This window comes from Thunnus thynnus, chromosome 9 (genome assembly GCF_963924715.1).
Source record: "Thunnus thynnus chromosome 9, fThuThy2.1, whole genome shotgun sequence".
In the NCBI taxonomy this organism is placed as follows: domain Eukaryota; kingdom Metazoa; phylum Chordata; class Actinopteri; order Scombriformes; family Scombridae; genus Thunnus; species Thunnus thynnus.
Genome location: NC_089525.1, coordinates 19,847,125 through 19,872,590, shown reverse-complemented (window position 1 = coordinate 19,872,590; position 25,466 = coordinate 19,847,125). Strand labels below are relative to the sequence as shown.

The window sequence follows — 25,466 nt, the reverse complement described above, 5'->3', positions numbered from 1 at the left end:
TTTAGTAGGGCAACGACTTCTGCATGATTGATTGTGGTCAGGATTTTTATAACTTTCTGGTTTAATGTCAATTTTTTTCCTCTGGTATCATGCTCTTGCAGTAAAGCTGCAGCAATATGCCTCTTATCTCTGATTTTTTTTCTGGGAATATGCACACCTGAATTAGAGTTTACATTTTAGACAGTGGGTTTTTAAACAGCAGAAACCAATGTTTGTTTAGACTCATTGTCCTCAAATGTGATCAGTTTCAAGGTCAAGAAAAGTGAACAAATATATAGAGTAACGAAATAAATACATCAATTGAACATTTCTTCCCCTCCAGAATTTATTCCTGGTGGATAGAGAAAATTGTACAGCTTTTCAAACAAAAATAACAACAAAATATACATATATACATAAACTACAAACTATACTTACTTTTTCTAAGCTCTTCCTTATTATTTGGGGACGGTGAGTCTACTTGGATGACCTCAGTATTTTTCTCAGTATCTTGGCTATAGCCCTGTCTCCTGAATAGTATAAGTAACACTGCAAATCAAAAGCACCTGTACATTGAGGGTTGTCTCAACACCTATATTATTACAGTTTTAAACATTTATGATAATGATATTATGTTATAAAATGTAGTGATAGGAGATAAACTAGCATACAGTTTTGTTAATTCAGTTCCTGTTCTTTTCCATATATAGACCCATGAACTCCACAGTCCATTTTTAAATCCTAAGTCAAAAATGAAAATGAAAGTCCACACTTTTATAAACAAAATAGCATTGTTGCAAATAGCATTCAGAGTAAACAACCTATGTGGCCAAAATGGCTTAATACAACAAATTTGTGCAGAAAAAAAACAACATTTCAAATTCATAAAATTGACAATTAATAACCAGTTAAATTAATTATCTCCTTCATTCCCAGTGCATTCAGTACATTTCCATACAGTTGAGCTACATCTGGTCTTGGCCTTGCTTGTAATGGAAACCTGCCCTATATAGCAGCCTCATGATCCTCATAATGTTCCAATTTAATTAAGTGGTACAGACACTGTGTCCATTCAGTTCTGATGTAATTCACTCTGGAAACTTGGCTTCAGCAAGTACCCCATTAAGTGTTCATCTGTCCCTGAAGGCGAGCTTTCACTATTTAGTCTATTTGTTCAACAATTCACTGTCTTTTGGCCGATGATCATGATTGATATGGTCAGGATTTTTATAACTTTCTCACTTAATGTGAATTTTTTCCCGTATTATCGTGCTCTCGTAGCTCTTGCAGTAGAGCTGCAGCAATATGCCTCTTATCTCTAGTTACCACATGTTACCACATGTCTTATTTCTTTGTTAGCTTTCAATAAGATGTTTTAGAGGTTTTAGAAGTTGAATACACTATTTATTATTTAATTTCATATAAATCATGCCTGTAGAGTAAATACTACAGTAATACTGTGAGTCCTATGTGGTGTTTTCATTAATTTACCTCCTGCATTGTGACAATTATAGTATTGACAATTGCTTGTATGATATCCTATGATTTTATTAAAATAATATTTTACATTATTTATATTTTTATGGAACTTTTTTCCGAGTATGCGTTGACAAATACTTTGGTACAGATTTATAGTTTTGAGCTTAATGTTAATGGTCATTTGTACTTGTAGTTTATGCAGTAGATTACAGATAGTTGAATCTTTTGCACCTTGTTTTATTTCCACAGTTTGTGTTTTAGCTCCGTCAGTGTTTTTAATGTTCTGTTGTCTGCATATCACGAAAGCTGAAGACGTGTCTACATAATCTGAGCTGATTTGAGAGACCATGGTTTATCAGGGTGGTAGTGGTGGGGTGGACGGATGCCTTTGTCTGTCACACAGGGAAGAATTTCACCACAGCTCCACCCCACATTCCTCTACCAGTGGCATCCAACTGGGACTCCTATGAAGCCATTAAGAACATGCTATGGACCAAGGTTTTTGTAGTATGATGTTAAACTACACTAGACCTCAGTAAGCTGAATTCACATGGTGTCCCAGGATCTCATTCAGTGGCTGTAATGAAAATTAGCATGACTCTTCTTAGTCATGACTTATACAGGATATGTAAAAATGATTTTAAAAGTGTTAAATATGGGCAACAAGACGGCAAATCTAGTGTTTCTTTTATAATTTAATTATTAGGCCTAAAAGTGTATCATCAGCAATTTGTAGTTTAAAATGTTTGCAGGTTTATCCAAAAGCTGAAAAGAAAAATGTTGCATTTTGACTAAACCAGACTGACACAATTAGGATAAAGAAGGTATAATTTTAGCCCTGCTGCCTCCTCACAGTACAGCACAGAGCTGTTGAACCGGACATGACTGTCGATTGGCGTCATTGATCAGGTCCTTCATCAGTCAGAACCATCCAGAGAATCAATCTGTCTGCAGGCTGATTAAATCCTCTGCATGAGCAGACAAAAAGAGGCCAGTTGGTTTAAAAAAAAACAAAAAAACAGATGTGACGTCGCGACGTGCACGTCATCAAGGATCGTTTATTAAAGGAAGATGACTCACTCGACTCAAAACTGAAAAACAAAACGAAGTGGCGTCTTCAAGGTTCACCACTTTCGACCTTTCACTAAATAATAATGATTATTATCGGTTTTGGATGATATTTTCCCAATGGACCCCCCTTTAGAATTAATTTAAGTAAATAGAAGTAGTAATAATAAGAGTAGTAATACTGTTATTGCACCCACCAAGAAGGTGAAAGTTGTTTGTCTCTTAGTTAACAAAATATCTCAAAAACCTGTCGACAAATTTATTTATTTTTTAATTGCAGACCATAGATGTCACCATGTTTGTTTGTTTATTTATTTATGTAGTTTAATGGTGCGGTTCTGATCCAGTATAAAATTTAACATTTATACTGGACATTTTGCCTTATTACGCATAACTCTGAGCAATATCCTATATTTTACTAAATTTAGCTGCAGTAATGAGTGGAATATAATATTCCCAGATATAATTTAAATACTCTAAAAAAACAACTTGACATCAGCCAATTATTATGATTGTCTTTTACTCTGTGTCTTGATGCAGATCCAGGTCTTTGCCCAGATCAAAAAATTGTAAACATTTCTATTTTTAATCTAACCAGTTAAGAAGCCTTGGATGAGGTATGCACTCTCAGGGCAATCTCTGTCTACATATTTTAATGTGTTATTAAGTAAACAAATTGCTATATATAATGTTTACATTCAGTGAAAGTTGAAAGTTTTGCACTCAAAGTCAAAAGGTTATGAGGCAAGAGCTTACCATTGTCATAACAACTTGTCACACTGTACTCGCCGCGGTTTTAACACACACCTGCTGGCCAATCAGAAAAGAGTATTCACCCAGACCATGGTATAATCATCAGTAATGTGAATATAATGACTAAGTGTGTAAAGGCAAACAATAATAAAACAGCTAGAACAGTCTGGTAAGTTCAGAAAATGACATCACTTTATTTTAATGCAACCTTTAAAACAGGAAAAGACTTATGCCATATCACGATATTACGATATCTAGTATCTATGTCAATATCTAGTCTCATCACGATATTGATATAACATTGATATAAAGCCCAGCCAAACTACAAATCTAAATATAAATTTGAGTGTTAATAAACTCTGTGTGTTTATTAGCAGGATATTAAATTATATAAAGTTATAATACTGTATAACCACTACTACTTCTGTTATTACGATTATTATGACAACCGATGATAATTATTGGTCCCTTTTCGTGACTCCTAGAAACCGTGTCAGAGTGAGACCTCTGTGTCTGCTGCTCCTCTGTGTTATCACCATATATGGAGGGAGTTGTGTAACGGCTGGAATGCAGAGCGACGACCCGGTCCCCGCCCTGTCATCTTTAAATACCCCGCACCGCTGAGAGCCGCTACACGGTGAAACACAAGGACATGTGCTGACATTATTGGATTTTATTTTACAGCGTGATTACCGTCACAGTTTAAGTCTTTGTTTGACTTCGGACATGGAGCTGGACCGGCGGCTATTGCTGGCTCACTGCACCGCTCACGCCCTGTCGATCGCGGCGGGCTTGCTGGTGGTCGTCCCGATGGCTCTCAACGGCTCCGCTTTCAAAGGCCGCTGCGCACTCTTCTCCACCGGCTACTGGAGGACCGAGAACCGGGCCGAGATGACGGGGGAGCCGGGAGACGTCTCTCACCTGGTGGTGCAGCAGTGGGGTCCACCGTCAGCCTGCCAGTTCGCCACATTTGTGGGTATTTTCACGGTGCTGTACGGAGCCGCGCAGGGCTGGAGGTGCCTCTTCTATCTGCACGGACGGCATGACGAGTGAGGACCAACACAAACACACAACGTTACAGTCATTATAGTGATATATGACATGTTTATTAATATTACTGACCTAATTATTACTGCAGAACTCCAGTCATTGCAACTGTAGCAGCAATATTATTAGCGGTAGTACTTGTAGTACTGTATACTTTGCACCAACCCATTTGCTGCTGCTGCAGTAGTAGTACTTTAAAGACCAGAAATAACATTTTCTCCTCAGTTTGTTTATATTTTAAATATGTAACAACATAAATAAATACAAAACACAATTCTCCAAAGACAAAACACCCATGAAAAGGAGAAAAAGCAAATAAAAAAATAAGAACCTGTGAGAAAAACAAGGAAATTCTCCCATAGCTCATTTCTATTTGTATCATATGCCTAATCTTCTGGTTAACATCATTTCATAGGACATTGAGTTAGTAAACAAATTAATCTGCTCAGTGAAAGACCAGAAGTAACCTTGTCTATCTATGCTGTAATAATATTATATAACAATATATTGTGCTCCGCTTCTACATACAGACATTATTTTTGTTAATGTCTGTATTTTGACAAGTTTGCTACTGTGTGTGGTTAAAATGTCTTAAGTAACCTACAACAGTACAGACATGTAAACAACCCCCTGAAATTTCAAATCATAGCCTGTTCTGCATCACAGTGTTCATGGATTTTAGGGCTGCACGAAACAATTATTTTCTTGATTAATGGTTAAATTGTGATAAAATGGTCATCATAATTACATAAAGCCCAAACTGAAGTTGTCACGGCTTGAATTGCTTGTTTTATGCAGTCAGACACTGCAACCTGAGAAAGTTATATAAACGATGAATCATTTAGCAAAATAGTTGCTTTTTATTTCAGTGTCAATCATCTAATGGACTACTTATTTCAGCTCTAGTGGGCACATACATAGTCAACATATGGCTCCTGCCACATTCAGTGTGTCTCATGGTCTGTGATGTGTATTTCTGCTTAGCACTCTGTTTTCGTCCTTCCTGACGGTCCTGCTGAGTGTGTGTGTGCTCTTCCTGTCCGGAGGGGCCAGTGTCATCCTGTCTCTGGGTCTGGTTTCCTGGTGTGACACCGTGACTGATGCCAACACACGACCGTACAGGTAGGTTGTCTGATGCATGGTCATACATGTCGATGCTGGTTTATGACTGACAAGTTGGTCAAAGAGACTTTTTGATCCCAAAATACTGATGTTAGAACTTGTGCACCTGTCTGTCCGTCAGCCACAAACCAACCAGAACCATAACAGCTTGAAACAAGGAATGACTGACATTGAATCTTCTGCCAGTATCAAATAAATAATCATTTTCATTTAGCTGATACTGATATTGATACAGGTAGAGATCTTTTATCATCTCTATATGGTACCAACATGCGTCTAGTTTCTACCAGTAACTGTAATCATGGTTTTTGCAGTATTGTCCTAATTAATTTAAGTTCACTTTTTCAGACCTTTTTAATACATTTTTCTAAGTCATACTGTCAAAGAATGACAGAAAACCAGTAGGGACAATAAGGCTACAATTATTTATAAAGTACATCAGGGGTTCTCAGCCTTTTGTATCTTAAGGTCCACTTCTGATCGTTAGAAAATGAGGGAAAAACAACTTAATGTGACAAACAAAGGGGAAAAATAAACTGGGCTATAAATATGTGTTATGCAACTGTCAGCTGTAATGACCAAAGTAATTATTCTGTTTACCTCAGTTAGACACTTGGAATCGCTTCTGGGAAATGAGATGGAGTCGTGATGGGATGGGTGAGAGACTAACACGCAGAGCAGTGTTCACAGTTGATTTCAGTTTTATTCTTGCCTTTGAGTCACAATGGAAAACCCTGACTCACATAAATGAGTCGGGTTATGAAAGGCAACAGAAATTTGATTGCCCGCTATGACAGAGAGAGACATTGACTGGCAGCCAGCATCCAGAACGAAACAAGGTCAACGTCTGTGAGCTGAAGCTTCATTAGTTCATTGTCCAACACAGTGGACAGAGCCATGTCTTTTGAAGCAGGATCCCCAGAAAAAGGGTCCAAAATCCTCTGGGAAGTAATCAGTAAACTTTTGTGACAACTGAGTCAAATGCTGCGTTGTAGCACTGGATATGTTGACATGAGGAGAAGCTTCTGAAGTTTCACTTAGCAGTGAAAACATGTCAAATCATCTCTCCTTGCCTCTTCAGTTCAAGTTTTTTCTTGAATCCCTCAGTTTTGTCTGAAACCAAAAACACTGCTGATGCACATGCTGATAAAAGGACCCATCAGACAGGTGGAAGTCGATCTTTGTTGTTGTGTTTGTTATCGGCTGATTATTGTAGCCTTTCTATGAGTGTCTGATCTGTTTATTTTTGTTTGTGTGCAGCTGTGCCGAGTCCCAGTCTGTCCCTCTTTACCTGGATGTGGACACCTCCTCCTTCTACACAGAGCTCAGTCTGGCACAGGTAGGACCACAATTTAACAAACACACACACACACACATACATACAAAGTCACTCCCCCTGCTCTATAGAGCTTTATAGCATCTTTGCTATAACCAGCTCACTGGTTTTGGTTTTACGGCCCACAAGTTTTTGGTTCACTATCACTGCTCTCATCAGTGTTGTTTTCAGCTGCACCAGGCAGCTGTTTAGAGTGAAAAAGCTCTAAAAAACCCACCGTACACTACCTGCTCAGCACCAAACGGCAGACAGACAAAGTCAACAACTAGCTGGTGAACATAGTGGAGCAATTAGCAGCAACAGAGACAGATATTCTTCTCAGGAGTTGGTGGAAACCAAATCAGAGGAGAAAAGGAGAGTGAATATTGTACTTATATTTGCCAGGTAGACAGAAACACAACTCTAAATGAATGCTAATGTTTTACCGCTGGATGTGTAAATAATCGACTGTTTGATAACAAATTCGTCATAACAACTTTATAAGGTGTCAGTGTTGGTTCACAGGTGGTTGTACTGCCCCAGAGTGGCCAGAAAAAAATCAATTATTGCAGCTTTAACTGGATTAAAAACTAGAATGTTGTTGATGTGTAAAAACATCTGTGACTGCATCCTGCTACACACACTTTCACACTGACACACTCCAGCATCCACAGTCTGTACTACATAACAGTTCTGTCACCTCTCTGCTCAGGCATCTCTGTGGTGTGTGACGGCTCTGTGGCTCACCCAGTCCATCCTGGCCTTCCTGCGGCTTTATCACTCGCACAGCCAGCACATCGGCGGGCCTTGTCTTCCCCGGGAGAAGGATCTGCTGCTGGGCTACAGTCCGTCTGAAGGGTCCGCCTCACCTCCACATCCTCCAGCAACACCCACTATCTTTGTCTAATGTGAAGTGAAGTGAAGTGAAGTGGTGATTGAAGTCTTTATACTTGTCTCCACAATCTAAATTTTGTTGCATCTTTTTATTTTGGTACCTTTCATAAATGAACACGTCATGTAATGATATCTGAGCAGGGCTCAGCTTACATTACATCATTAATTAGCCCTGCATCATCCTCACCCGACACCTCACTTAGACCCAGTTTGTGTCTCTCATGCGTTATTACATTCAAGTCTGTAAGATAAGCATCTGTTATTTTCTGACTGATAAATATCCTGAGATCTTTGAAACATTTTGAAGGTCATTTAACAACAGTCTCGTCAATACAACTGAAGATACGTCCAGAATCCTCTGAGACTCCTCTAAACATCAGGATGAAAAATTATTGTGTCCGTATTTTACATCGAGGTGGCTGGAAATTAAATATATCCTCACATGTTTTGTACAACACAAAAAACATATAAACATACTGTTTATATATAAACATACTGTTTATATGTTTTTTTAGTTTTGAATTAAAATAAAAAGTAAAGTAACATAAATTTAGACAAATATAACTGATAATAAAACAGTTTAATTTTGGCTCACAGAATACAAATTATACAATATTTGGATACATTAAGTTTGTCTTCATTTGGATCCGTTAATAGAGTCACAACTTGGGAAGCAGGTTAAAAATCTATTTCATTTTGCTGCAGACTTAATATTTTTTAGGGTTGAACAATTTTGAAAAAGTATCTAATTAAGATTTTTTGACTGATATTGCAATTCCAATATAATTTGTGATATTAGAGGGAAAGATCATTTTTACATCATTATTCTCATTTTCATTGAATAACATTCTTAAGTGTGTAGAATATGATGTGTAATATGTTGTGTAAGCCAGAACGTCTCTGCAGCACGACAAAAATTAATTTAAAATGGCATATGTCGCCTTTAACAAATTTATATAATTTATATTGTGCCTCCTGCAATGTGAAAATTGCAGAAGGCCATATTGCAATTTCAATTAATTGTTCAGCCCTAATATTTTTTCATCAATATGGTCAGAAGAGTCTTTGGGGATACTGGGAATATCTTCAGAATTATTCAGTTTGTCTGAAATTACATCTTTTGAAACACAAAAGCTTAGTTCTGTGACTCAAATGTAATAATAATACACACATGAGAGGCACAAACTGGAGCTGAACACAAGCTTTGTAGGGACGAAAAGGGATTTTATAGAAAGAAAAAGAAAAAAAACACCCATCAGAGCAGTTAAAGTGGACGTATTCAGTGATCTAATAACAACAGTATTATTCCGAATCTGCAGCTTATCCTCCTCATTCGACTTTGTGAATTAATGCATTTAATTTACGTCACTGACGACACCTCAAGCAACCAGATGTTGTTGCTCCTACAGTCTGTCTTGAGTATATTTAATATGCATGTTTGTTTACAGTTCAGCTGAATATTTTGCACACTTGCGTCCTCATCAGGGAGAATAATTTTTTGTCGACTGTTCTGAGTGTTATATATTCAGACGGAGAACTGAGGCGCTTTTGTAGTGAAGCATGTGGTTAAGAGTGTGACTGAGCCACCATGTACGTAAAACAGGCTCACTGTGTGAGCATGACCCCGATGTTCTGTTGTGTAACGGAAAAAATCACAGCCGCTCCGTCTCTCTTCTTGTGACGATTTCTATTATGATGCTGTTTGTGTGGATGCAGCGGCTCGGAGGGCGTTAATGAAGCAGTCAAATCTTCATGTAGATAAGTAGATAAAAGGTTTGTGTGGAGGAAAGAAATACTGACTTTGCTGAGTTTTTAAACACATGATGCAAAGTTGTTTCCTGTTTGTCTTTGACCCGAGCAGCTGTAATGACACACAGACAGCGGAGCAAGAAATCTGAAGTAAAGAGAGATGAGACGGTTTTGTCGCTTGAAATGAATTTGTAATTTATGAAATGTTTTTGTATTATAACTGAAAATGGTCTTGCTTTTTACCTCTTGTACCTGTTTGTGCTCATTCATATTCCTGTTGTTGTTTTTTTGCATTTGTTTGTCTCGTTTGTCAAATAAAAAGTTTCCCATCATGAAAAAGATTTCTGTAACAGGCTTTTGTGAAATCTTTAAAACATGTTCAAACCACATAAAACTCAACATTCAGATCAACATTTTCTATATAAACAATTGATCAAATGCCTACATTTTATGTAAAAGGGATCAATGATAGTGATAAACTCATATAATTTTCACTTTTAGCCTCTTAGAGATAAAAGACAGATTTTATTTCAGGAGTTGTGTGGAGAACAAAACATATTAATCAGGTATATTAATGATGTGTCGTGCCTGCTGGAAGTGAAACTTTATGCCACATTAGTCATAATTACTAAATAACATGTCAGAGGAGGATAAAGTATTATGAAATAAATAATTGAATTAAGATGAATAAATACATCTAATTTGTTTGTCTTGACTGACAGATAAAAAACTTTGTGATGACGAGTGGCATTCTGAAATAAAATACCAAAGTGGAAAAATGGGATCATGAAATATAAACAGACCTTTTTTTAATAAAAACTTGGATTTAATTAGAAATGACCTGCAATAAACTTGGTTATTGTGGAAATCAGCAATGAGCTGAGTTTTGGATTTTTTTTTTTTTCACAATTTCATGGTTATAGTATATATATTCTATAAGTATTCATATGTTTCTTTAATATTGTTCAAAAATCACTGAATGCAGCTTTAAGTTTGTTTCACTTTGCCTTCAGCAGGTCAACATCCTTCATTTATTCACAGTCAGTAATTTTACAATTACAAATTACAAATTTTTCTACCACAAAATTGACCATAACGCAAAATATACATCTTACAGTTTACAGAAAAATAAAATAAAATCAAAAACTCTGAGCTTGGGGAGTTACAATTTACACAAAAATTTTAAACAAAAAAACAAGGCTGCAACTGACAATTATCTTCATTATTGATCAATCAATTAGTTGTTTGGTCTTTAAAATGTCAGAAAATGGTGAAAAATGTTGATCAGTGTTTCCCAAAGCCCAAGACTGAAGAAACCAGAATTTTGTCATTTTTTCTTAAAAATGACAGAATGATTAATCAAATATCAAAATAGTTGGCGAATAATTTTCTTTCAACTAATCGATTAATTGACTAATCGCCGCAGCTCTAAATATGTTCTAGCTATTAGAGAGTGGCAAACAGTTATTTCAGTTAGATTTCATGGACTTTATTTGAAGTAAGCTTGAAGTTTTGGCACTTTTGCTTAAAAAAATGACTAAATAATATTAATTTTGAATGAGGAAGAAGGAGTAGATGCCATTTTAAGGATTTTAAAGTGGCAATTATACTTTTTTGTGGACAAACCATATCAGACACACATTATTGTTCCAACCAGAGTATTTTTATATGTCTTAATGAATGTCTGGAGGGGATTTTAAGGATCTTTTATATGAATATTTAAAGTAATGCATCGTGTGAACATCAGTTGTAGTAACATTTCTGTCGCTGGGTGTCAGTAAACATTTCTACAAGAGTCCAATCTGCCAGAAAACAGCAGAAGAAGAAGTACAGGAGGACTAGTGGGCCAATCACAAAGTAGGGCACCATATTGAATCGTTGTTTTGGTGTGTGCACTTGGCTGCACCTTTTCCTGAGTTTACTTTGTACCTGTCTTTACTAAAGAAGACACTAAAACTAGAAACCAGAAGCAACAGGGTCTATACTCACACACGGCAACGATGAAGCTAGCGGACATCAAAAAGTTAAAAGTGGCCGAGCTGCGGTCCAGACTTAAAGAGCTTGATTTGGACACTAAAGGACTGAAGGCTGAGCTGGTAGTCAGGCTGTGGTCCGCTGTAGAGGCTGGACAAGGTGGAGAAGACGGTGGAGAAGAGTTTGAACTACAAAAAGACGACTCAATGACTCCTCCAACACCTGCGGAGACGGTGGAGGTCGTTGCCTCCGCCGCCGCTCCGTTCTCATCACCGGTGGCAACAGTTGGTATCACTGCGCCGTGTGACGGTGAGTCTGCCAGAGAGTTCAGAGAGTCTGCAACACAGACTGAGGCCAAAACCAGTCTGCAACCAGACCCTGCAACACAGACTGAGCCTAAAACCAGTCTGCAACCAGGCTCTGCAATTCAGACTAAGCCCAAAACCAGTCTGCAACCAGGCTCTGCAACACAGACTGAGACCAAAACCAGTCTGCAACCAGGCTCTGCAACACAGACTGAGACCAAAACCAGTCTGCAACCAGGCCCTGCAACACAGACTGAGCCCAAAACCAGTCTGCAGCCAGGCCCTGCAACACAGACTGAGCCCAAAACCAGTCTGCAACCAGGCTCTGCAACTCAGACTGAGGCTAAAAATAGTGTGCAGACCGTACAGCCAGACTCTGAGTGTGACTCAGAGAGGGTGACTGTGTGCCAAGCCAAGGGAGGAGAGCAGGGGAGGCAGCAGGGAGGTGCAGAGGATCCTGGAGAGGACAGAGGGAGAGCTTTCTACGAGTTCAAGGAGGAGATACGATATAAAAGGTAATACAAGTTAATCATTGCATCCCCAGATGAGATGGAGCTACCAGGGTTTTGTGCAAAAAATACATAAATCAGGATTATACTAAGTGGTATTTTAGGAAGAAGTACTCAGATCCTTTAGTACCAATATAGCAATGTAAAAATACTTCATTACAAGTAAAAGTCCTGCAGGAAAAAGTACGTGAGTATAAGCAACTAAATGTAGTTAAAGTATTACAGTAAAATTAGAGGTTTGGTCTCTCTGACAGATATATTATTATATATGACATCATTAGATTATTAATACTGAAGCATCAGTGTTAGAGCAGCATGTTACTGTTGTAGCTGCTGGAGATGGAGCTAGTTTCAACTACTTTATATACAGTAAGCTAGTTTAGTCCAGTGGTTCCCAACTGTCGTGGAAATTTTAGATGAATTCACAGAGAACAAGTTGTCTTTCAGAGTTTTATCGCAATATCCAGAATACATGCTCCCAGTTTGCTAGGCTGAAGAGATACTGTTTGAGGTTGAGTGTCAGTATTTGTACATACAGCCGCACACTTCACAGTCATCCCATATTCTTCAACCCTAATAGATTTCTTGTAATTAATTTACAATCTCTCTGGGGAGAGACTCTCTAAGAGATGAAGGCTGAATCCTTATCTGCCTTTCCTCCTTGAGATCTTTCTCTCTCTGCCTCTGTTTAATCAGCAGTAAGGTTACAGTGACCGAGCCCCACAGCTCAACTTTGATGGTACCTGTCAGGAACATTTTCACACGAGATGCAGAGATGACTATAAGGCTGTGTAACATAATTTTAAGACAACATAAATGTGCTTTCAATGTAAGTGATGGGGGCCAAAACCCACAGTGTGTCCACACAGTCATTTTGTGCAAAAATGCATTTAAAAGTTTATCTGAAGCTTATATGAGGCGTCAGCAGTCTGAGTTAGTCATATCAAGTGGATATCTGCCACATTTACAGTCTTTTTAGCATCAAATTCCCTCTTTCTGTGAACTCAGTGTTTCCCTATTGAGCTGCAGTTTCTCCGTCATAAATGATGGGAAACAACATTTTAATACAATTTGGATTTAAAAACAGTGAACTCATCATGAATCGGACCTTAAACATCATCCTTAAAAAGAACTTTTAAAATATTGTTTTCATGAGAGAGGTGTTATTAAGCAGCATATTTGTTTGTTTTGTTTTTCTCAACCAGAGCCAAATCACCACAACCACCAGTGGAGAGAGAGGAGGCAGAGGAGGAAGACGAAGATAAAGTCAGACTGGATCCATGTAAGTCTTTGGATAACATTCATCACCTCTCTGGTAATGGAACATGAAACAAACAAATTTTCTCAAAAAATAGTCCCTGAAGATGCAGTTTGTTTTGATAAAAGTATTAAGTCAGTAGTACAGACGCTTTATGAATCTTCTTGTTTCACACAGATGGCGGTCACCTCCACTTTGAGGTGGGTCCAGATGGAGCTTGTGGACAGCCGCGGTTCTGGGACAGATTCCCCTCGCTGTGGTCGGGCTGCAGGCTCTCCCATGGGGTGATACAGGGCAGGGTGGGCTTCGAGGTGAGGCTGGAGAGGAAGCTGTTGACTACACAAGACGGAGACGGCACTGAGCACTACGGCCTGAGAGTCGGCTGGTCAGTGGCCAACACCTCTCTGCTGCTGGGTGAGGATGTCGGGTCATTACTAGGTTTATTTTATGGTTTTTACAGGAGAGAGAGAAGTTATTTTAACAGAGACATATTTTCTTGTCTATTTTTGCTCTTGTTGAAAGTATTTAAAGGGTCACTTGCTGTTTTCTCCATCTGTTTACCTTCAGGTGAAGAGGAAGTTTCTTTTGCGTATGACAGGCGCGGTAAAAAAGTGTCCGCTGGAAAGGAGGAGAAGTTTGGAGAACCTTTTTCAGAGGGGGATATCATTGGCTGTTACGCTGTGAGTGACAATTTTCTCTCCACTTTTTCCTGCCTTCATATTGTTTGAAACTCTCACATCCAGTTTAGATGGAAATGGTCTCTAATCTCAGCCGTGTACACCCACAGTCTTTCTCCACAGACCACACCGTTCAGCTCTCTTTCCACAAGAACGGTCGTTTCATGGGTGCGGCCTTTTCCCTGGATGCCTCGGTGCTGCAGGGCTGTGCTCTGTTCCCTCACGTCCTCTGTAAGAGCTGTTCAGTTCGATTCCTCCTGGACCCCACGGCCCCTCCCTGGTACTCCAGCCCTCTAGGGTTTACACCGGTGGCGGCGCTCCCTGCTGGGCAGAGGATGAGAGCCACATCCGCCCCTACATCCAGAGCACAGTGTGAGGTGAGAGACTCTAGCCGGGTTTCTATCCAAACAATTTTAATGTGTGTAACAGAAATGTGGCACAATTTGACCAAATTTGACAGTATCACAAGGTATGTATATGATTCCATTTGGTGGAAGTTTGTTTATAAGTTTTAAAAAAATGACAAAATAATTCAGCACAATGGTCTAACAGATAAGTCAGTCTCATTTCGAAACAACATTGCTTTTGTCAAGTGCTTTGTTCAGCATAACCTCCTAATTATACAGTTCTGGTTAGACATTAAAGATGACATTATGTTTTTTGTGATTTTCTGTTATTTTTATACTGTTATGATGTCGTATATCTATGTTAAACATGGTCCAAAGGTCCAAAACTTGAGGTCAACGTTTGTAGAAATGCTCCCTGAAAGTCAAAAGTCAGGGCTTCAGTCTGCTCTGAATGTTTTGTAATGTTACCTCTACTTCCTCCTCGTGATGACATCAGATTGTTCATGTATGCCCACAAACAGCCGTCTATTGGTAGCCTTTGTTGCTATGGATGTTGCTAAGGTTGTTCCATGTGTTGTTTGTGTTGTCCACTCTCATATTTCAGATCAGATTTCGGTTTGAACAAGTACTAATGTTTTTGAGAAGTTTCGAGTAAAGAACGAGAGAAAGAAGTGAAAGCTGACTACTATTGTTTGTTGACGTAGCCTTCAGAGCCTTCAGAGCCTCCAGAAGTCTATTGAGGGGCAGCTGCTGGCCAATCAGAAAAGAGATAGGAGTTAAAACAACCTGTTTCAGACAGAGGCTGAACTGAGGGGCTGCATAAAGCCAGTATGAGATAAATAAGGAGTTTTTTGAACTGTAAATCATGCAAAGATATTCCAGTAGAGACCCAGAATATAAATATAGACCTGGAAATATGCATAATACATCCTTTTTAAAAAGAGCAGTCCTTGTTTATTTTCAGACAGGATCTAAAAGTAAAAGCACTCGTCACAAGTTGAAAAAAAAAGAACAATAACAGTTTACATAATCAGTTCTTGAAAACCTCTTTACAGTGTTTGTGGATATAATGTTTGATTTATATTTCCATGTGCAGTACGTTTACATATTTGTTACATTTCATCTTCCTCTCCCCTCTTCCTCCACAGGTGGTATTGATGGTGGGTCTTCCTGGTTCTGGGAAGAGCCACTGGGCTGCGACTCTCATGCAGCAGCATCCAGAGAAACACTACAGGCTGCTGGGAACAGAGGAGCTGCTCACATGTATGATTGTCAGTCAAACCTCCAGTCTTCACTCTCACGTCTCATACTTGCATTCAGAGATGGTCAGATGACATTTTAGAGTTCTGACTAACTGAGTTGAATGTGTGTGTGTGTGTGTGTGTGTGTGTGTGTGTGTGTGTGTGTGTGTGTGTGTGTGTTTAGAGCGGTGGAGAGAGGGACAGCAGGCTGCGGCAGGCCTCTCAGTGCCTGACTGATTTAATCAAGATGGCTGCTAAAACTCCAGGCAACTATATCCTTGACCAGGTAACCTTTCACTTCAAACACTCAACATCAATCAATTCAACTCTGAAAACCCTGTTAAGTATCATTAGTGTCTTGTGAAACTGCCCAGTAAATATTTACCTACTTTTAAATGCTTTTTTTAGTTTAGTTTTGCGTTGTTTGAACACATCTAAAGGCAAACAGGCACATTCAAAGGCGGGGCAAGAAGTTTTTCATCATGGAGAGACGTGATGCATCATAGAAACAGGGATACGGGTCACGGGTGGACACTTTTAGACAATTACTTCGTGAAGGCGTTCATGGTGTCGCACTTGTGTTGTGTCACTTGCTGTATTTGCAAATATAAAAATGAGTATGTAGTAAGTATGTAGCTGTGTGAAGAATGAGAGCTCTCACCTCTGCATACCAATCACAGTGTGACACGGGCATGAATATGAGACTGACGGTTTTGGAAATTCACAAAACTTTTCAGACAGACACCCTCCCCAGTCTAGACGACGTGGGGGAGGGGTTTGGACACAGTTAAACCATCCGACAAAAACTAGTTGAAGCACACTGGACCTCTTCAGTGTCCTTGAATTAAAATCCTGTACCTCTGTCTTGTTCATGTTTGGTTAATGAATTAATGATAATATGAATCATCGCTGCATTATTTCTTTAATCATTTACTTCAAAACTGTTGAAGACATATAACTAACTGTAATATGAGACAAAATGTTTACTACAGTCGCATATTTATAAAAGTCATATCAAAACTCATCAGGTCACAAGTATTTAAGAGTAAATTTATCACTGAAGCACTGAAACTTGTTTGGAAATGACAGCACTTGTTCAGTTCTGGAAAGTACATCACATTGTTCTCTACTTCATCACTCCTCTCATCCTTTTCTTTTCAGTGCAACATCCTCTTCTCTGCACAGCGTCACAAGCTGCAGCTGTTCAGGGGCTTCAGGCGCCGGGTGGTGGTGGTCTTCCCCTCAGCAGAGGAGTGGAGAAGACGACTGTCTCAGCACCAGACAGGAGACGGGGAGCAGATCCCTGAGACCGCACTGCTCAAACTGCAAGGTCTGACTCCTGCACCGTTTATAGGATTAAGTAACGTCTAACCAACCGTGGGAGTCGACACTCTCCAGACACTCTCCAGCTGTGGTGAACAGTCATCTCTCTTAGGGAGGGAAACTTTTAGATTTTTTGGTATTTCCATTAAATTATTATTCAGTCTCTTATCTTTGGGAGTCCTTTAACTGACTCCCTGATAAGAGAGACAACAGGAGGAGAAAGCAGAAACGAATATTTAACTTTATCAGGTACTTGTGTTATTTTTATGTGATGTAATTCTGTGCAATTCAGTGGTTTGGCAGATTTCATTATTCTTTTATTATTCAATTTGAATCACAAAAAACTGGAGCCTCTGGTAATGTTGCAATAAACAGTTTCCATTGTTGATTGATTTGATTAGTTGTTTGGTCCATAAGATGTCAGAGAATGGTGAAAAAGGCGATCACTGTTTCCCCGCATGCAACCAAAGCCCTCTCAAACATGACTGGTCAATTCTACTTGGGCTACAAATGGAGAACTCTTCTGGTACCAAAATCTTGTCCCGTTACCTACAGATCCGGCATTCATATGCAAATATCTTCAGATATCTGTTAATCGAGATTACGACTAAAGACATTATTGAATTTGGGAAGAAATGAAGAGCTTTGCTACATGTATGTATTTTCTGTGATTCCTCTTTAATTTTGACTTCCTTTCTCTCTCCAGTGAGCTGCAGTCTTCCAGAGAAGGGGGACCTTCTGGAGGAGCTGCAGTACGTTGAGCTTCCTCAGGAACAGGCGCAGACACTCCTGCAGAAGTATAAAGACGAAGCACGCAGACTGCTGCCTCCCATCACCAAACAAGAGAAGAAGAAACACAGACTCCACAAGAAGAGACCCTACCCGCACGGCCCTCCCCCCACTCATCGGATCCGGTGGCTAAATGGTCAGCATGAGAAATAAAAGACATTTATTTTGGGAGACTTGATGTTTAATGTTTGATGATGTGATTTTATCATTTTCTTTGAAGGATGGGGTGACGCGAGGTTCAACGTGCAGTCGTGGAGCCAGCAGCCAAGTTATGTGAGTAATACGCAACACACGAAACCTGAACATAAATCTGGTTTTAACTTAATTTAACAGAGCAAACAAAACCACTTCCTCATCCTGTGTTGTTCTACGTTGCAGTGGAACGTGGCGTATCAGGACCAGAGCTACTACTACGACAACAGAGACTTTGGTTACGGTGCTTATGAGGGTTACTGGTGAGGAAACACGGAGCGAGATGAAACAGAAGCCACCAAACTGCCTGCGTTTACATGGACATCAGTTCTACAGACATTTAGTTTGTAGAACGAGAGCCAACTCAAATAATATCATACAGAAAACTACAGTAAATGTTGCACTTCCTGCTTTGACCAATCAAAGATAATCGGTGTTGTATTTAAAGATTTAATAACAAAAACAAGGTCACTTTTTAGAATTTTTATTCAAAATATTTGTAAAAATCTACTTTTTCTGTACAGTGTATAAATGATGAAAAATACATTTTGCACATTTTGCTCAAAGTCAAACTAATAAATCCCTGAACTTGAATGAAAACTGTTTCTCTTTGTTATATTTGATCATCTGGATCCATTTTCTGCAGCAGGTTGTTTGCTCAGGCTTTGTCCTCCGTCAGGCTTCACTGACTGATACAGCTGCACGGCTCCTTTGGCTGAAGGACAAAGCTCCGACCACAGAGCGCTGCGTCTGTCCAGCTGCAGCATCTCCTTCAAATATCACAGACAACAAAATGCAGTTTTCTAAATATTTCACAGAATATTAAGCTTAGAGAGGTTTCAAATGTCTCTAAGGTGTGATTAGATATTTAACTTCAGTGTTTTTAATAATACAACTGGCCGAACAGAAAATTTGTTCTGGTATTAGAGATTTCTTACCGTTCTGCTGAGGAAGACGATATCTGTTGACTCGTTGGCCTCAGCTCCTCCTTTCCAGTACAACTTTCTAACTTCATCAGATGTCAGTGAGCAACTGAGGACACACGTATATATCAGACACTGCGTTACATCTTTATGAAGCCAACTTACAAACTTACTTCAGAGTTCATCCTGCACTTATTATCTCAGATCACACAACATATCTGCTGTCTGTCCCTGATGTACAGACAGAGATCGGAAAGAAAACTGTCATGTTTTCAACCACTTGGAAGAGTCTGAACAATAAATTTAAATTGAATGAATAAGATATCGATGGCAGAATTTGAGGTAAATTCTATTGTAAATTACTCTGTTATAATTATACTTTTAGCCTTATTTTAGTATTTATTCCTGTTATTAAGATCTGTTGCCTGTTTTCTCTTGCAAACCTCAATTGGACATATCTGGTTAAATTAAGGTTAAATTAATAAATTTAAAAGAATATAATGTCCAGTCAAACACTGTCATAATGGACGGTGACGACCTGGTTTCTCTCTCACAGTGCTGATTTGGGTTTTTTTTTTTTACCTTTCTTGAATTTAAGACGTCTTCTTCAAGAGATTACGACAATGTCAGGTATAAATTTCTCAGATTAGCACGTCATGCAATTTAAAAGTAGATATATTTGCTTTGTTGGCATTCTTCACTCAAACCAGACTGTATATTACAGGAAGTCCTGGAGCTTAGGTGACTTTATTGGATTTGTTTAGAGATGCCTCATTGCAAGGAAACTGTTTCCAAGGTTCATGACCATTTTGTCCCAGAGATCTTTTACAGGATTGGGAATATAAATATACTTGTAGGTGGGTGAATAATACCGGTGCGAACAAATCCTAATGAGATCAGTTCTTGTACGTTATCCCACTTCATTTAATGATAATGATGTAATTCATCTTTTCATTCCTCATTTTCCTGCTTTAAGAGGAAACATTTCTTGGGTATGTTTATTGGATTCAAATGAGAAGGGAGGATTAAAGTACCTGACGTAGAACTCTGCACTCGGTCTGCCAGCGCTGGTGTGATTCAGAGCGACGCCCATCAGGACGGGCTCTCCGAGGAACCTCAGAGGAACGTTCACCTGGAGACAAAAAGGAAGTAGTGAGAGATTCAGGGTCAAAACCTTTCCGTTTCCAAAGGACTTCCCTGTTTTTAACTCTTCAAAATATTTACTTAAGTATTAGTCATGCTGACTCAGCTCTTTCAGATATTGGACAAAGCAAGAGTGAAGATTGTTTAATGTTTCCTTAGAATTTAAAATACAAAGAGTACTGATAGATTTATTAATAGTTCCATGACGGAGACAACACCACTGAGATAACACCAGTGAATCAGTGGTGTGTAGTTGGGAACAGTGTTCATCAGTTCAGGTGGATGTAAATACACAGATGATCATTACAGCCAATCTGTAGGATTTGGAAGTCTTGACTTTATTATTCTAACAAACAGAGTTTGAAAGATGATATAATCAGGTAAAAACTCTACATATATTTGCTTTAAGTGAGCAAGTGGAGTTCATCTTCTATGAGAACTGACTCCAGTCGGTACAGTTATTCTCAGCTGTTTTATTGATCTTTTATTGAGACTTTTGAGTTTTTCTTTTATCTGCAGGTTTCATGGTTTTTCACTGAGGGACTAAAACAACTTGAGCAGTTGTGATGATTGGATAATCATTTAATTTATTTTATTAAAGGAAAAATGTTTAATGATTCCTGTGTTTGATTCCTGATGTTAATTAGACAAGACATTTTAGGCTCTAGATCGACATTTTCAGTTACTTTCTGACACTTTATAAAAACTAAACGAATAACCAATGAATCAAAAAACACATCAACATATTAACTGATAACAAAAACTATCATTAGTTGCAGCCATAGTTCATATGGGAGTAAAAAAAAGGACTTCGGTTCATTTAGTTACCAACAAATCATGAAGAGATTAATGAACATATGAAGCTCTGCAATTATTTTACGCCTTTTGTTTTTATTCTATTAAATCATCCTGCAAAACTCTTCACAGAACCTGACAGACACAAAAAGAGTCACAACAATGAAGTGACAACTGCTGCTGAACTAAACATCATGAGAGGTTATGAATTAACAAATTAAAAGGTGGACTTTTGAGAAACCCACCTCGTCTCTGATCTCGGCGCAGACAGACGAGAAAAGCTCAGCGACGACAGCCTCCGGCCTCTTCTGCAGCGCCGCCATGTCGACCTGCTCCTCACACACTGCCTGACCCAGACGCTCACACACCGCCTGAGGAGAGCAGCGACAGTGTGAGTAACACATCAGGCATATTTTAGTGACACGTACTTCCAATTCCTCCTCACCTTTGGCTCCGGGTGACCTCCGGGGATGTCCAGCAGCCCTCCTGCCTCCGCCACCTTCTGACTCCTCCTGATCAACACCACCTGTCCGTCATCTGTACACAGGACGGCGCCCACACCCAGAGGCTGAGCCAGCAGCGCCAGAGGATCATTGAACTCCTCTTCGCCACGCCGACGGAGCTCTGCCACTCGGCAGGACCAGTTGGTTCCAAGGTAGTCTTTGTAGCAGGTCAGACCTAGTCTCAGAGTGAGGAGCGCCTCGGCCTCCTGAGCTCTGCAGTCACACGTGGAGGAAGCTCGTCTCAGTGTACTGGTTTTCTGCTGGGTGACACCATCTCCGTTTTCTGTCTGATTCACAGACCCGTTTCTCTGGTCCAAACTGTTCCGAGCCTTTTCTCCCTGTCTGTTGACTAATTCACCCTCCCGGTCGCCTGCACAGTCCGAGACGGGAACGTGGGATGAATGAGTGCAGGGTGAGCGTTTGGGAGAAACTGAGGATGACGAGGGACACATAGGAGAGGCCAAGCTGAAAGAGTGCAGCCTGAATTTGGCGCCGTTGAAAAGCCACGGCTCCTTGGACACCCGCTCTGACCACATCTCCTCTATGTGACGTTCAAGAGCAGCATCTGTCTGCCGGTTATATCTGAAAGAAGAAAGAGGAAGTAATTCAAACATTTGAGGTGACAAATACATTTTCATTTCTGTCAAACTACTATATTGAACTAAATGAATACAGAGTAGAATTCATGTGTCATATCTACAAAAATGTTTTAGTGATTCTCTTTTCGACTTTTTCCTCCAATATCTACGTCACACATGTTAGAACTGTTGTGTTATAAATCGTCCTACCTTTCAGAGAGCTCCACCTGCACTTGAGCCTGCAGCAGCCCCCGCCAGGCTGCACAGTCCAGCAGCACAGACACTTCAGGGTCCATCATCTCTCACTGTGAATTGACTGGAGTTGTTGCCGTGATGCAGCTCTGTGAAGTTACTTCTGGTCGTCTCCTTTTGGAAATTATCAATAGAAATCGTTTTGAACAGTTAATGCGGTAAAAATACTGAATCTGTGAGCATTTAAATGCAGCAAATTACTGTGTAGTACAAGTCAGAAACTATTTCTGACCTGTTCTTCCGCTCCAGTCACACAAAGAGACACGTCAACACCACACAGACACTCCAGGCAGCGCGAGATTGTTTGCTGAATCATTTATGACAAACCACCACATCCACATGAGCTCAACGTTTAGATAACAACCCTCGTAGGCACAGTTTCTGTATTAATGCTGTCAACTGACAGGAAATTAATTGCCAACTAATCAAGTAATTTTTTAAGAAAAAAGGACAGAGTTTCTTAAATGTGAATATTTTCTGGTTTCTTTAGTCGTCTATGACAGTAAATGAAGATCTTTGGATTGTGGACAAAACAAGACATTTTAAGTTGCATCTTGGGCTTTGTGGAACAGTTAATCGACAGATTAATCTATGATGAAAGTAACATTTGTGTCCCTAATCTTTATGCTGTTGAATTTCATAAATCATTTTCTGGTACTTGAATAAAATCTTTTTGATTGATTTGTCAGGTATTTAATTTGCTGGAGTATCCAGAAACAGACATTCTTGTCTGGTTATTTCAATCATAACAATTTATCAACTAAAGATTATCTTTTTCAAATTTCTGATTTTATTTCTAGGAAATATATATTGTATGTGATGATAATGAATATATATACTGTGATAGAGGATTTTTATCCAAGTCGCTGACCTCAACCAGGTAATTTGTTGAGGAGAAAACTTGTGCTCCGCAGAGGCTGCAAGAAGGTTTTGCATCTGGCCACACCCACTCAGTGATGTCACAGCAGGTGTTTTGCATATTGAAATCTCATGAAAAACACCTGTAGTGACGTCACTGTGTGGGTGTGGCCAGAAGTTTAAGTTGTTCAGCCACAGAGCAGCAGTCGCAGTTACACATCGGTGTAGTGTTGATGAGTCCGCCCCTAAAGGACTATTGCAAAGATTAGGTTATTAATGAGGTGCTTGTACTTTACCTGAGTATTTCCATCTGATGCTACTTTATACTTCCACTCCACTACATTTATTTGACAGCTTTATTTACTTTTCAGGTGAAGATTTGACACCATGGATAATATAGCAAGATTTTAAAATAGAACACATTGTTAAACCAGTGGTTTCCAACCTTTTCGGCTTTTGACGTCTTACATAAAACAGTGTGTAGTCGGGGGTCACATTTCAGATGTCTATGAGTTGTTAACAGCTCCACCAAATAGTGATTTTTCCCTCTAAACCTCTCACATGGTTTCATTTCAATAAATGTTCAAATGATCCAATATTTCACCAAAAATCAAAGATTAGAGAAAAAGTCCAAAAACTGAAACCAGATTTGTGTATCAGAACTTTGTTTTTTCTTCTTTCCTCTCCCATTAATCATCTCACAACCCCTCAGATTTATCTGGTGACCCTTTGGAGGGGCCCGACCCCTAGGTTGGGAACCACTGGACTAAACAAGTTAACTTTATATAAAGTAGTTGAAACTAGTGTAAGAGTGAAGTTGTGTCTTATGGGCAAAAGTTTTGTAAAAGGTTAAACATCAGTTTACTGTGTTTTTTATTGAACATTGCCTGTTAGCATATGTTTAGTGATGCAGTGTTTGGGTGATATTGTAGTGTTCAGACAGTGGGTAGTTTTGAGGGAGAAGGAGAGAAAAGGGTGAGAAGTGTGATGACTTGACTGAGCGGTACTTGAACGTGACTGAAGTTATCAGGAGAACCCAGAACGTAGTGGACTGATTTATTCCCTCACTCACACCCACGTCGCTTACACTAGCTCCACCTTCAGCAGCTACAACAGTAACATGCTGCTTACACACTGATGCTTCAGTATTAATAATCTAATGATGTCATATATAATAATATATCAGTCAGAGGGACCAAACCACTACTTTTACTGTAATACTTTAACTACACCAAGTTGATAATGCTTACTTAAGTAGGATTTCCCTGCAGGACTTTTACTCGCAATGGAGAAAAGACACATAACTTTTCAAGACGACCGTTTTTAGCCTGTAAATGAATCCGACGGATCAGACAGATTTATGAGTTTATTGGGATCTCTTTAAGGTTTAAGATAACTTCAGTGACGAACAACTTTCAGTTTGTCTGATCTCGTCAGCATAAACAAACAGAGGTATTAGAGTACATATCTCAGATTGTCATGTAAAAATATAAAACCACCTGTTGTGTTTTGTGCTGCTTTAGCCTGAATAACTATCAAGACCTGTCTGTTACTGACTTATAAGTTGCAGAAGCTCTTACCTCCTTCGGCGGAAGTCAACAGACCCGACTGTAGTTTCTTCCTCTTTTTTCTGACTGCGGTGAAGTAAGTCGTCATTTGTGACAAGTTGGCAAGACAAACGCCACTTGAATTTTGATGCGCGTCTGTTCACGCTGATACGGTACCGGTGCTTGGAGGGGCCAAAAAGCACGAAAGACTCGCAATTTCTCATGTTTTATTTCACATAATGATTCATAAAAGTCTCGTTGAGTGTGACGTCACCGAATAAGTCCTACGTGGATAAAACATTTTCCATAATAAAAAATTAAAGGGAAAGTCAGCTCACATTACATTATACCATTCATAATTTCCTCATATTTGAAGGGTCTTTTTTTCTTTAAGACGTTTGCTGAAATTTTCAATGTTCCTTGAGTTATTTTACTGTACAGTTTTTGAGAAAATTAAAGGGAAGTCAGTTCAACTGTCATTATAATAATATAACATATATATATAACATATATAATAAATAACATCCATAATTGTCTCATAATGACCCTGACTATGACCGTGTTAAATTAGGGGTTATTTAACAGTACAGTGTTTGAGAAAATTAAAGGGAAAATTTCAGCAAACTGCTTATTTATTTATTTTTTATGACATTTCAAATATAAGGAGATTATGAATGGTATAATGTAATTTCAGCTGACTTTCCCTTTAACTTTCTATTATGGAAACGGTTTTATCAACTTAGAGCTATTTGGTGACGTCACATTTAACAAGACTTCATTGAATCATGATGTGTAATAAAACGTGAGAAATTGCGAGTCTTTCGTCCTTTTTGGCCGCTCCAGGCA

At 39.1% G+C, this 25,466-nt stretch overlaps 3 protein-coding genes and 1 long non-coding RNA gene across 4 annotated transcripts; 2 read left to right on the top strand and 2 right to left on the bottom strand.

The window, feature by feature from the left end:
* Positions 1–4,004: 4,004 nt before the first annotated feature.
* Positions 4,005–9,747, top strand: zgc:153018 (Transmembrane protein 179-like). Its single transcript, XM_067599531.1, has 4 exons — positions 4,005–4,328; positions 5,311–5,448; positions 6,709–6,787; positions 7,476–9,747. The coding sequence occupies exons 1-4, from the start codon at positions 4,006–4,008 to the stop codon at positions 7,668–7,670; spliced, it is 735 nt and encodes a 244-aa protein (XP_067455632.1). The 5' UTR covers position 4,005; the 3' UTR covers positions 7,671–9,747.
* Positions 4,220–11,846, bottom strand: LOC137189576 (uncharacterized). Its single transcript, XR_010929665.1, has 3 exons — positions 11,396–11,846; positions 7,511–7,666; positions 4,220–4,308 (listed from the first exon to the last, which is right to left on the bottom strand). It is a non-coding gene; the product is annotated as an uncharacterized lncRNA (long non-coding RNA).
* si:ch211-107m4.1 (heterogeneous nuclear ribonucleoprotein U-like protein 2) lies at positions 11,260–18,551 on the top strand. Its single transcript, XM_067599522.1, has 11 exons — positions 11,260–12,200; positions 13,400–13,476; positions 13,630–13,866; positions 14,020–14,132; positions 14,240–14,506; positions 15,625–15,747; positions 15,902–16,003; positions 16,879–17,047; positions 17,747–17,965; positions 18,050–18,102; positions 18,208–18,551. The coding sequence occupies exons 1-11, from the start codon at positions 11,407–11,409 to the stop codon at positions 18,286–18,288; spliced, it is 2,235 nt and encodes a 744-aa protein (XP_067455623.1). The 5' UTR covers positions 11,260–11,406; the 3' UTR covers positions 18,289–18,551.
* Positions 18,490–24,843, bottom strand: nudt22 (nudix (nucleoside diphosphate linked moiety X)-type motif 22). The gene is made up of 7 exons (XM_067599525.1): positions 24,654–24,843; positions 22,174–22,329; positions 21,328–21,967; positions 21,128–21,253; positions 19,979–20,076; positions 18,960–19,053; positions 18,490–18,791 (listed from the first exon to the last, which is right to left on the bottom strand). The coding sequence occupies exons 2-7, from the start codon at positions 22,260–22,262 to the stop codon at positions 18,645–18,647; spliced, it is 1,194 nt and encodes a 397-aa protein (XP_067455626.1). The 5' UTR covers positions 22,263–22,329; positions 24,654–24,843; the 3' UTR covers positions 18,490–18,644.
* Between the last annotated feature and the right edge of the window lie 623 nt (positions 24,844–25,466).

Coding starts and splice junctions, on each gene's coding strand:
- zgc:153018 (XM_067599531.1), top strand. CDS start 4,006: ATGGAGCTGGACCGGCGGCTATTGCTGGCTCACTGCACCGCTCACGCC. Junction 4,329..5,310: donor CTGCACGGACGGCATGACGA/GTGAGGACCAAC, acceptor ATTTCTGCTTAG/CACTCTGTTTTCGTCCTTCC. Junction 6,788..7,475: donor CAGAGCTCAGTCTGGCACAG/GTAGGACCACAA, acceptor CTCTCTGCTCAG/GCATCTCTGTGGTGTGTGAC.
- si:ch211-107m4.1 (XM_067599522.1), top strand. CDS start 11,407: ATGAAGCTAGCGGACATCAAAAAGTTAAAAGTGGCCGAGCTGCGGTCC. Junction 13,477..13,629: donor TAAAGTCAGACTGGATCCAT/GTAAGTCTTTGG, acceptor TGTTTCACACAG/ATGGCGGTCACCTCCACTTT. Junction 16,004..16,878: donor GCAACTATATCCTTGACCAG/GTAACCTTTCAC, acceptor TTTTCTTTTCAG/TGCAACATCCTCTTCTCTGC.
- nudt22 (XM_067599525.1), bottom strand. CDS start 22,262: ATGATGGACCCTGAAGTGTCTGTGCTGCTGGACTGTGCAGCCTGGCGG. Junction 21,254..21,327: donor GAGGTCACCCGGAGCCAAAG/GTGAGGAGGAAT, acceptor TGCTCTCCTCAG/GCGGTGTGTGAGCGTCTGGG. Junction 19,054..19,978: donor AGTGCAGAGTTCTACGTCAG/GTACTTTAATCC, acceptor GTGTGTCCTCAG/TTGCTCACTGACATCTGATG.